General features: G+C 42.6%; 1 protein-coding gene across 1 annotated transcript in view; it reads right to left on the bottom strand.

The window, feature by feature from the left end:
* Window positions 1-12,814, bottom strand: part of LOC311131781 (pro-neuregulin-3, membrane-bound isoform-like) — a gene marked incomplete at both ends in the record, with an annotated part of 453,127 nt that overhangs the window by 17,840 nt on the left and 422,473 nt on the right. The window contains one exon of the mRNA XM_084164910.1: window positions 1,506-1,632. Within this exon, the coding sequence (XP_084021036.1) occupies window positions 1,506-1,632 (127 nt within the window). The remainder of the gene's footprint in view (window positions 1-1,505; window positions 1,633-12,814) is intronic.

The raw sequence follows: 12,814 nt of genomic DNA, 5'->3' as shown, positions 1-12,814 counted from the left end.
GTCTATGAAGCATTTATTTGGACTGCAATTTCTGAGGCTGGTAACTCTAATGAACTTATCCTCTGCAGCAGAGGTAACTCTGGGTCTTCCATTCCTGTGGCGGTCCTCATGAGAGCCAGTTTCTTCATAGCGCTTGATGGTTGTTGCGACTGCACTTAAAGAAACGTTCAAAGTACTTGAAATGTTCTGTATTGACTGACCTTCATGTCTTAAAGTAATGATGGACTGTCGTTTCTCTTTGCTTATTTGAGCTGTTCTTGCCATAATATGGACTTGGTCTTTTACCAAATGGGGTTATCTTCTGTATACCACCCCTACCTTGTCACAACACAACTGATTGTTTCAAACGCATTATGAAGGAAAGAAATTCCACCAATTAACTTTTAAGAAGGCACACCTGTTAATTGAAATGCATTCAAGGTGACTACCTCATGAAGCTGGTTGAGAGAATGCCAAGAGTGTGCAAAGCTGTCATCAAAGCAAAGGGTGACTATTTCAAGAATCTGAAATCTAAAATGTATTTTGATTTGTTCAACACTTTTTTGGTTTCTACATGATTCCATATGTGTTATTTCATATTTTTTTATGTCTTCACTATTATTCTACAATGTAGAAAATAGTAAAATTAAAGAAAAACCCTTGGTGTTCTAAAACTTTTGACCGGTAGTGTATGTTAACAAATATGTACATGGTGGCACTGCAAAACATTGATGCACTCCCGATCAAATGGTTGCAAATTCAAATCCCCAGAGCATTCAAGTGTTGCTGAGCACTGCGATGTTGGTGTTGTCAGACAATCTGAGAATTATTGACTTGATTCTGGGCAACTTTTAGCAAAGTGCAGAAATGTGTTCTTGCCAATAAATCCATGGCCACAGACCTGTTGGCGTAGCAGGAAATTCAGGTTGCTGGCAATCAAGAGGTTGTGAGTTCAAATCCCAGTTGAGGTTGAGTCCCAAGTGTGCTCAAAGTAAAGAAATGTACTTGATTTTACTGTAATACTTTTCTAGTAAAATTACAATAACTTACTGGCTACTGAGTTGCAGTTCCCACTTTCATAACAACAACAACGATGGCTATCAACCTCTTTTACAAATAGTATTTTTTCAAATACTTTTCCATTTCATTTTTACATAAACATATTCTGACAATGCATACAATTATATTTAATTCTGTAATACAATAATCTAATAAAAAGGCCTGTAGTAAGAGAGTAGTTGAAATAGGTTAGTCTATAAAATAAGAGGAAACAGGCCTAATGAGCAGCATTTCATGGCATAAAAGGAAACATGGTGGAGAGAGGAAAAACAGGATGGTTCTTCACATCCATCACAACAGTAAAGAACCCTGATATGCAAATAACTATTTGGTGAAAATTGTTACACATATACCCCTCACCCCTGACAAAGAACCTCTCAATAATTTTTTTCAAAGACTGCATTTATCTTAAATATATATAAACCTCAAAGTAGAATACAATAAGAAAGGCTGGTTCCTTATCTCACCTTTTGAAGCTGCAGGCCGCACTGAGGCCTGGGGCAGGATTTAGACATCAGCTCAGAGGAGTTGATACTGCACTCCCTCAGGTTCCAGCTCTCAGAGAATTGCGTCCTGAGCTTTTCCCTGTGTCTCCTGCAGAGGGAAAGAGGCCATACCGAGTTTAATACAAAGCCCCACCTTCAGCTTTCATGATCCTCAGATACAGTAGGCCTGCTGTACAGTATATTGCTCTGGGTTAGAGCTTTGTGTCCCTGGCTCTTGTACACTGATCCACTGTATTTGAGCTGCAGTCACGCCTTATGGGTGTCTCGTCACTGCTTGATGAGATTCTGTTGTCCAGATAATCCAGCTCTTTGTACGCACAGGGTGCAATTACAATGGGCGTAATCATTTAAAAATAAATGTTACACTCCTTTAAACGGCACCCCTTTTGCTACATGGTGAATGTTGTCAATAGTAATGGTAATTTTCATCTCGTTCATTCCACCCATGACAAGGCTAAATTATTTTGCAGCCATGTTAAATCATTTGTAATCAAGCAGCCACTGGATTATAGTGGCGGACGCTTTGAAGCAAACACTTCTATGTTCCAAAGCCATTAATGGCCGTTACACTATTGCTACATTGTAATAATTGCAGAGAGCCAGGATAGTGGTGAGGGAAAGGTGCTCGGAGCGGAGAGGAAGAAGCAGTGTTTTCAAAGTGAATGTTTAATCAAAGTGATGTTGCATAAAACTTCCATTAGGCACCCGAAATTGCAACACCATTCGTCGAAGGTGAGCTCCTATTAGATGTTGCCGTTTGTACTGCTAGTGGAGTAGACATCACCCTTATCCACTCATGATAAAGTTTGTCAGCTCTACATGCTCACAAGAAAGTGTTGTAACACTGGGTATATAACAAAAGGTATCTTGCATTAAACTTGTTATGAGCATGCATATATTATATCACTTATAATGTTTTGTCTTTCTATGTGGCAATATATCAACTTAAAATGGCTGATAATAAATAACTCCGGGGTGAAGTTTCCCCTACGTACAGATATAAAGTCAGCTTCCCCTCCCCCAATCCTAATTTTAACCATTAGTGGGGAAAATGCTAAACTGCCCCAAGATCAGCGTCTAGGTGGAACTTCACTCTACACCAATGGGAGGATACTATACATTCTAAGAGACCTTATATGGGGCCTTTCTTATCACAAGTCTTTCAGTGCATTAAGTGAAGCGTTTCCCAAAAGCATCACACCGAGGGACAACGGCAAAGCTTTTGCATGGTGCACAGGCAACAAAGGAGAATATAATATTTCCCGGCCAGAAGGAGATGATTCTTACACAGTGAGAAGTACTGTATTTAATAGAGCACAATTTGTATTATACTGTATCTCTATGGTGATAATAGAATTGGCTTGGAAGCTTTAACCCTGGCAATTTGATGGGTAAACTAATTTATACAACGGGTGGGTCTAATCCTGAATGCTGATAAGTTAAATCTGCATTCCAGCCAGTGTCTATTCCACAAGTTACCACCGGCTAAATCTATGACGTTAAATGCCTATCTACTCTGTTCCATCTGACTGCGCAATCCACTGTCTCATCAGCCCAGCTAATCAATTTATAAACTTGATCCCCACTATAAAAAGCATCTAGACATTATCTCACATTTCTTTTAGACTAACATTTAGTTTTCAACAGCAGAGATTTGTATAAACCTTGCTGTCTGTCTCTCCGACATTTGCAACATTGTTTCAATATTCAAATTTAATCTCCAGCTGTCCCATAGTAATGAACATGTCGGGAGTCGGGACGAGACAGACAGGCAGACAGTGTTTCTCAGCCAGGCATAATTTTTATGGATATATACAGTGAGGGAAAAAAGTATTTGATCCCCTGCTGATTTTGTACATTTGCCCACTGACAAAGAAATGATCAGTCTATAATTTTAATGGTAGGTTTATTTGAACAGTGAGAGACAGAATAACAACAAAAAAATCCAGAAAAACATATGTAAAAAATGTTATAAATTGATTTGCATTTTAATGAGGGAAATAAGTATTTGACCCCATCTCAATCAGAAAGATTTCTGGCTCCAAGGTGTCTTTTATACAGGTAACGAGCTGAGATTAGGAGCACACTCTTAAAGGAAGTGCTCCTAATCTCAGCTTGTTACCTGTATAAAAGACACCTGTCCACAGAAGCAATCAATCAATCAGATTCCAAACTCTCCACCATGGCCAAGACCAAAGAGCTCTCCAAGGATGTCAGGGACAAGATTGTAGACCTACACAAGGCTGGAATGGGCTACAAGACCATCGCCAAGCAGCTTGGTGAGAAGGTGACAACAGTTGGTGCGATTATTTGCAAATGGAAGAAACACAAAAGAACTGTCCCTCGGCCTGGGGCTCCATGCAAGATCTCACCTCGTGGAGTTGCAAAGATCAAATCAAATCAAATCAAATCAAATCAAATTATATTGGTCACATGCGCCGAATACAACAGGTGCAGACATTACAGTGAAATGCTTACTTACAGCCCTTAACCAACAGTGCATTTATTTTAAACAAAAAAGTAAGAATAAAACAACAACAAAAAAGTGTTGAGAAAAAAAAAAGAGCAGAAGTAAAAAATAAAGTGACAGTAGGGAGGCTATATATACAATAGAATAAAGTGACAGTAGGGAGGCTATATATACAGGGGGGTACCGTTGCATAGTCAATGTGCGGGGGCACCGGCCAGTTGAGGCAGTTGAGGCAATATGTACATGTGGGTAGAGTTAAAGTGACTATGCATAAATACTTAACAGAGTAGCAGCAGCGTAAAAAGGATGGGGATCATGAGAATGGTGAGGAATCAGCCCAGAACTACATGGGAGGATCTTGTTAATGATCTCAAGGCAGCTGGGACCATAGTCACCAAGAAAACAATTGGTAACACACTACGCTGTGAAGGACTGAAATCCTGCAGCGCCCGCAAGGTCCCCCTGCTCAAGAAAGCACATATACAGGGCCGTCTGAAGTTTGCCAATGAACATCTGAATGATTCAGAGGAGAACTGGGTGAAAGTGTTGTGGTCAGATGAGACCAAAATGGAGTTCTTTGGCATCAACTCAACTCGCCTTGTTTGGAGGAGGAGGAATGCTGCCTATGACCACAAGAACACCATCCCCACCGTCAAACATGGAGGTGGAAACATTATGCTTTGGGGGTGTTTTTCTGCTAAGGGGACAGGACAACTTCACTGCATCAAAGGGACGATTGACGGGGCCATGTACCGCCAGTCTCCAGACCTTAATCCCATAGAAAATCTGTGGAGGGAGCTGAAGGTTCGAGTTGCCAAACGTCAGCCTCTAAACCTTAATGACTTGGAGAAAGAGGAGTGGAACAAAATCCCTCCTGAGATGTGTGCAAACCTGGTGGCCAACTGTAGCTCAGCTGGTAGAGCACGGCGCTTGTAACGCCAAGGTAGTGGGTTCGATCCCCGGGACCACAAAAATGTATGCACGCACGACTGTAAGTCGCTTTGGATAAAAGCGTCTGCTAAATGGCATATTATAAGAAACGTCTGACCTCTGTGATTGCCAACAAGGGTTTTGCCACCAAGTACTAAGTCATGTTTTGCAGAGGGGTCAAATACTTATTTCCCTCATTAAAATGCAAATCAATTTATAACATTTTTACATGCGTTTTTCTGGATTTTTTTGTTGTTATTCTGTCTCTCACTGTTCAAATAAACCTACCATTAAAATTATAGACTGATCATGTCTTTGTCAGTGCAAAATCAGCAGGGGATCAAATACTTTTTTCCCCTCACTGTACAAATAAATATCAATTGAAAAAAGGTACAACGAAACAAAGTGCGGCTATTTTGCAGTCTTTAAAGCTTCAGTTTGAAGTGACTGTGTTAGCTGTGTTGTTAGCTAGCTCCTGTTCTGAACAACAGTGTCCTGACGAGTGAGCACATTTTCTATGCCAGGCGAAAACGCGCCTCTTTGGCTCATTGTTATGGATGTATACAAGTAAATGTCACTAGAAAACAGCTTAACCAAATGCAAATACAGCTATGTGACTGTAAGTTAGCCGTAGTTGGTTAGCTAGCAAGCAAGGGATAAGAACGTTGCCAGCCATTATGGCAATTGAACATTTAGAACGAACGACTGGGTCGTGTCCATAGATACAGAACAAAAAGACTGAACGACTTGGGTCGCATCTCTAGCAACCGAACCGATAGAACGAATGACCAGCCGGCTTGGGTAGCTACCCTAGATGTGTTGGGACTATTTCTTGTGGAAGGATGAATTAGTATGAATAAATTCCTCAAAATAACGTTTTTTTAACAAAAATGTCAATCATTATCATTATTTGAATATGTTGGTAACCCATTGGTAAGATCCAACCTCATGCAAATTTCAGCAATGCGACTTTACGATAACCTGGTTGGCAGCTTAACAGTAACACTGTGCTGGACAGGCTACCACTAACATGCTGTTGTGCATGCTGTTGTGCATGCTGTTGGGAAGAAAAACCCATAATGGGAGAGTTTGGCAATAAAGTAGTGGCAGGTAGAGAGCGATGTGAATTGACAGTAAGAGACAGACACTGGTTTGAAACCTTTTTTGGTTTCCAACTGCACTTGTGTTAACAGCAGTCTACAAACCATGATAGTATGTAAAAAAAATAAAACAATAAAATAAAAGTCAGATATAGCGCATCAGAATTTACCTATGGTTACTGTTGAGGATGAATGCACAAGAGAATGATCTCTTTTGTCATATTTCTAAGTACAGCATCAATGAGCTGCGGCTGCAGTTACACAATGCAACTTGCACACAATGTTTGTTGTAGTTGCAGGTTGCAAATGAAATATTTATTTAGTTTTTTCGTTTTCTTTTCGTTTTTTAGTATTTTTGCTCCAGACACGCGACAGGGCCCTCATCCCCGTCATTCGCAGTAGAATGAAAACTAAAGCAGGAAGCACAAGTGACTCGGTCAATAAAGAAGTTGTCAGATGAAGCAGATGCTAAGCTACAGGACTGTTTTGCTAGCACAGACTGGTACACCACATCAGTCACTGGCTTCATCAATAAGTGCATTGATGATGTCGTCCCCACAGTGACTGTATGTACATACTCCAACCAGAAGCCATGGATTACAGGCAACATCCACACTGAGCTAAAGGGTATAGCTGCTGCTTTCAAGGAGCGGAACACTAACCCGGAAGCTTATAAGAAATCCCACTATGCCCTCCGACGAACCATCAAACAGGCAAAGCGTCAATACAGGACTAAGATCGAATCGTACTACACCGGCTCCGACGCTGGTCGGATGTGGCAGGGCTTGCAAACTTTTACAGACTACAAAGGGAAGCACAGCCACGAGCAGCCCAGTGACACGAGCCTACCAGACGAGCTAAATTACTTCTATGCTCGCTTCGAGGCAAGTAACACTGAAACATGCATGAGAGCATCAGCTGTTCCGGACGACTCTGTGATCACGCTCTCCGTAGCCGATGTGAGTAAGACCTTTAAATAGGTCAACATTCACAAGGCCGCAGGGCCAGACGGATTACCAGGACGTGTACTCTGAGCATGCGCTGACCAACTGGCAAGTGTCTTCACTGACATTTTCAACCTGTCCCTGACTGTAATACCAACAGTCTGTAGTACCAACATGTTTCAAGCAGACCACCTGTGCCCAAGAACACTAAGGTAACCTGCCTAAATGACTACTGACCCGTAGCACTCACGTCTGTAGCCATGAAGTGCTTTGAAAGGCTGGTCATGGCTCACATCCCAGAAACCCTAGACCCACTCCAATTTGCATAACGCTCCAACAGATCCACAGATGATGCTATCTCTATTGCGCTCCACACTGCCCTTTCAAACCTGGACAAAAGGAACACCTATGTTAGAATGATATTCATTGAATACTGCTCAGCGTTCAACACCATAGTGCTCTCAAAGCTCATCCCTAAGCTAAGGACTCTGGGACTACATTTACATTTTAGTCATTTAGCAGATGCTCTTATCCAGAGCGACTTACAGTTAGTGAGTGCATACATATATTTTTTTCATACTAAACACCTCCCTCTGTAACTGGATCCTGGACTTCCTGACGGGCCGCCCCCAGGTGGTAAGGGTAGGTAACAACACATCCACCACGCTGATCCTCAACACGGGGGCCCCTCAGGGGTGCGTGCTCAGTCCCCTCCTGTACCTCCTGTTCACTCATCACTGCATGGCCAGGCACGACTCCATCATTAAGTTCGCCGATGACAGTGGTAGGCCTGATCACCGACAACGATGAGACAGCCTATAGGGAGGAGGTCAGAGGCCTGGCCATGTGGTGCCAGGACAACAACCTCTCCCTCAACGTGATCAAGACAAAGGAGATGATTATGGACTACAGGAAAAAGAAGAGGACCGAGCACGCCCCCATTCTCAACGACGGGGCTGTAGTGGAGCAGGTTGAGAGCGTCAAGTTCCTTGGTGTCCACATCACCAACAAACTAACATGGTCCAAGCACAACAAGACAGTCATTTAGAGGGCACGACAAAACCTATTCCCCCTAAGGAGACTGAAAAGATTTAGCATGGGTCCTCAGATCCTCAAAAAGTTCTACAGCTGCACCATCGAGAGCATCCTGACTGGTTGCATCACCGCCTGGTATGGCAACTGCTCGGCCTCCGACCGCAAGGCACTACAGAGGGTAGTGCGTACGGCCCAGTACAACACTGGGGCCAAGCTTCCTGCCATCCAGGACCTATATACAGTGTCAGAGGAAGGCCCTAAAAATTGTCAAAGACTCCAGCCACCCTAGTCATAGTCTGTTCTCTCTGCTACCGCACAGCAAGTGGTACCGGAGCGCCAATTCTAGGTCCAAGAGGCTTCTAAACAGCTGCTACACCCAAGCCATCAGACTCCTGAACATCTAATCAGGCTTCTAAACAGCTTGTAAAATTCTGTGCAACTTCCAGCGCGTGTTTACTGTGAACACTGAGGCTGTACCGGCTTAAAATTACAGTTTTAACAGTGGCCATGTAGGCTACTGTGGCTATTTGAACATAATGTATGCCTACCATCAAAAACAATGGAGAAAATGCATCCCATAACATTTTAACATGGAAATAGCTGCTCTATCATTCAGCCTACAGTAGCAGCCAATGCGTGGTGTTCAATGTAGGCCTACATTCCATGAGACTTCTGAAAAACAACAACATACAGGGCTTGATATTAACCTGTTTATCCACTTGTCCTTCAGACAATGAGGTGACTGTAAATGTTGTGTTGTTTGATGCAAGAAACCACTTTACAAAATAAAATGCATTATTATTCCCATACCATTATTACAGAGAGTTAGATAAATGATGCTACCCTCTGCCTATTGGCTAAGCTTATTCAAGCATGTCTCAAAATACAACACTGCCCATTTAAGACAAAAAAATAACTCGCTTTTCAAATATGTCTAGAAATGTATATGTTTTGTGCTCTTGTAGGAAGCATTCACTCCCCTATTGCTTACTACAAATGATCTATAACTGGGCTAATAACTCACTAGCTACCAAAGGATATGAACAAAATGTGCACATGGCAACATGCAGCTCTCGCTTTGATCTCAAAACAAGCGCATCTACTCACGACCGCTCATGTGGTAAACACAGTCCAGTTCAACGTAAATGGCACAGATCCTTATATGGCAATGGTCTATTTGTATATAGGCCTACTGCAACTCTGATTGTTTATGCTGCACCGATCTGTGTAGAGTGGCGCAGCGGTCTAAGGCGGTCTAAGGCACTGTATCTCAGTGCTTGAGGCGTCACTATAGACCCCCTGGTTCGATTCCAGACTGTATCACAACCGGCCGTGATTGGGAGTCCCATAGGGCGGCGCACAATTGGCCCAGCGTCATCCGGGTTTGGCCGGTGTAGGCCGTCATTGTAAATAAGAATTTGTTCTTAACTGACTTGCCTAGTTAAATAAAGGCTGGGCCACTCAAGGACATTCAGAGACTTGTCCCGAAGCCACTCCTCTGTTGTCTTGGCTGTGTGCTTAGGGTCGTTGTCCTGTTGGAAGGTGAACCTTCACCCCAGTCTGAGGTCCTGAGAGCTCTGGAGCAGGTTTTCATCAAGGATCTCTCTATTCTTTGCTCTGTTCAGCTTTCCCTCAATCCTGACTACTCTCCCAGTACCTGCCGCTAAAAAACATCCCCACAGCATGATTCTGCCATCACCATGCTTCACCGTAGGGATGGTGCCAGGTTTCCTCCAGACGAGACGCTTGTCATTCAGGACAAAGAGTTCAATCTTGGTTTCTTCAGACCAGAGAATCTTGTTTCTCATAGTCTGAGAGTTGTTAGGTGCCTTTTGGCAAACTCCAAGCGGGCTGTCATGTGCCTTTTACTGAGGAGTGGCTTCTGTCTGGCCACTCTACCGTAAAGGCCTGATTGGTGGAGTGCTGCAGAGATGGTTGTCCTTCTGGAAGGTTCTCCCATCTCCACAGAGGAACTCTAGAGCTCTGTCAGAGTGACCATCGGGTTTTTGTCACCTCCCTGACCAAGGCCCTTCTCCCCAGATTGCTCAGTTTAGCTGGGCGGCCAGCTCTAGGAAGAGTCTTGGTGGTTCCAAACTTCTTCCATTTAAGAATGATGGAGGTCACTGTGTTCTTGGGGACCTTCAATGCTGCAGAAATCTTTTGGTACCCTTCCCCAGATCTGTGCAATCCTGTCTCTGAGCTCTACGGACAATTCCTTCGACCTCATGGCTTGGTTTCTGCTCTGACATGCACTGTCAACTGTGGGACCTTGTATAGACTGGTGTGTGCCTTTCCAAATCATGTCCAATCAATTGAATTTACCACAGGTGGACTCCAATCAAGTTGTAGAAACATCTCAAGGATGATAAATGGAAACAGGATGCACCTGTGCTCAATTTTGAGTCTCATAGCAAAGGATCTGAATCCTTATGTAAATAAGGTATTTCTGTTTTTAATTTTCAATAACTTAGCAAAAAAAAAAAAAAAACTGTTTTTGCTTTGTCATTATGGTGTATTGTGTGTAGATTGCTTAGGAATGCTTTTTATTTAATCCATTTTAGAATAAGGTTTTAACATAACAAAATGTGGAAAAAGTCAAGGGGTATGAATACTTTCCGAAGGCACTTGATTTGCTTTCTGGGCCCGCCGAGTTTGTACCTTCAGACACATGAAATGGTTCAAAATGGCATTAGTTTGCCTACCGCCAACAGCCAATAGGAACACAAGGCTTTATCGTTGTTGTTTTTTACAGAAATGTTTGCCGATCTACTAGGAATGCCTTGGAGATCGACCAGTCGAACATGATCGACCGATTGGTAACCACTGTTCTAGAAAGTTGGGTGAAGTTCAATCTCGTGCTTCTCTCTGTGGGCTGATATTTCTGTGCTCAGTCCTGGGGAGCTGCAATGTCTGTGCAGCAGCGCGCGCACGCACAGTTTAGAGTGAACATTGTTGCCAACACTGTTTGAGTTTATTTTTTACAGGGACAGTGCACATTAATCAACGTTTCAGTAAAAGTGCTGATTTTTGCCAGCCAGCTAATTTTCAATCACAGTCCCTGGGCAGGTTATTAATAACAATTACAATAATAATACAGACAAACAATGAGCAGTGAGCACATGCAGAGCAACACAGGACAAGCAACACATAACACGTAGACAAAGCAATAGCACAAAAAGCAACAAAGTGTTTACACACCTCACAAGCTACAGACAACAGATAACATGGAAAGCTGCAATACACAGCTAGGGATGTTCACAAGTCTGATTGTCCTTTAGGCATGTCTTTATGTTTTTTGTGAAGGTGCGATAGGTGGTGCAGTTGTATGTGTCTGATGGCAGTGTGTTCCAGACATGGGAAGCTCTCACAGAGAAAGCAGATTGACTAAAGGTACTTTTCCTTAAGGGAACTATACAGTCACCTCTCATGGCAGACCTTGTGGATCTGCTGCAATGGATTTGGGTTTTCTGTTTGACAAAAGTACTAAGTGGAGTGGGAGCCAGGCCATTTAGTATCTTGAATACAAGACCTGAGTGTATTGCACAAGATTTTCCCAACTCAGGAGCTCATGCTTTCTGAGGATGTAACAGTGATGATGCCTATTGGGCTTTCTATCAAGCACTTTGAGAGCCTGTTTGTAGACAGACTGAATGGGTATTAATGTTGTACAGCAAGCTTGGGCCCAACTAGTCAAGCACTATGTGAAGTGGGGGAGTATCATAGCATTGAAGTACAGTTGTGCTACCTCTGTAGTCAAAAATGTTGTATGAATCGGACATTAGCTAGGTTGAATTTGGTTATTGAGTTACATTTTTCACCTGCTTTTTAAAAGAGATGTTGGAATCAAGTTTGATGCCAAGGTATTTAAAATCGGATACCACTTGGAGCTTCTCCCCTGACACATAGACATCCAGCTCAGTAGCATCAGTTGCACTCTTTGTAAAGAACATGCAGACTGTTTTTTTCACATTGAGATGCAAACGTGAGTCACTGAGCCACTTGCATGCACATATATCACTGTATCATCTGCATACATTTGAACTACAAACCAAGTACAGACAGAAAGCAGATCATTAATGTACAGGCTGAACAGAAGGGGCCCCAGTATTGACCCTTGGGGCACGCCCTCAAGCTAGCTAGATACATAGCAACGAGCTAACCAAGCTATTAACAAACTTGCTAGCTAGTGCAGCTCATGTTGAACAATTTCAGTTGACACTGGGCAGAGAGAGGTCAGGGTTCACTTCATAAATGTCATTTATTGACTTCCAAACCATGTACTGTACATAAACCTTTACTAACCCTGATGCCAGTATTTATTTATACAGCTCCCATTTGGGTAATGTCTCTTCTGTCCACCTTGATCACGGTTCCCACAGCACTGACAGCTGTGTTGTTGACATGACAACTGGGCTGGAGTTCCAAACCTTCGAATAGTTCATGTGACAAAAGCATTTGTTTGGATTAGCTGTTGCTTGCAACTAGTTGCACAAAGTTAAAAAGTTTCAACTAGATGAAACCAAATTGCAGATGAGTTGCTTATTAATTGCAGGGGGTGTTTCACAGAGAACTCAAGAAGCAACTCAGTTGCGACAACTAAAATTGCGTGCAAGTTGCGTCATTTAACTGCAGCCTAACACTCTTTGCCATTCTATAGACGCGTTGAATGTTTAGCAACAAAAACAAAGTGTGCGCAACTATGGGGCAAAACAGATGTGGTTGGCTTCGACTGTTGACAACATGTAAAATATGTTTATTCTTCAAAAGTTTATTGAAAACATAAACACATTT

Source organism: Coregonus lavaretus, assembly GCF_964263955.1.
Source record: "Coregonus lavaretus genome assembly, chromosome: 1".
Taxonomy (NCBI): domain Eukaryota; kingdom Metazoa; phylum Chordata; class Actinopteri; order Salmoniformes; family Salmonidae; genus Coregonus; species Coregonus lavaretus.
This window is presented reverse-complemented; position numbering and strand designations above follow the sequence as displayed.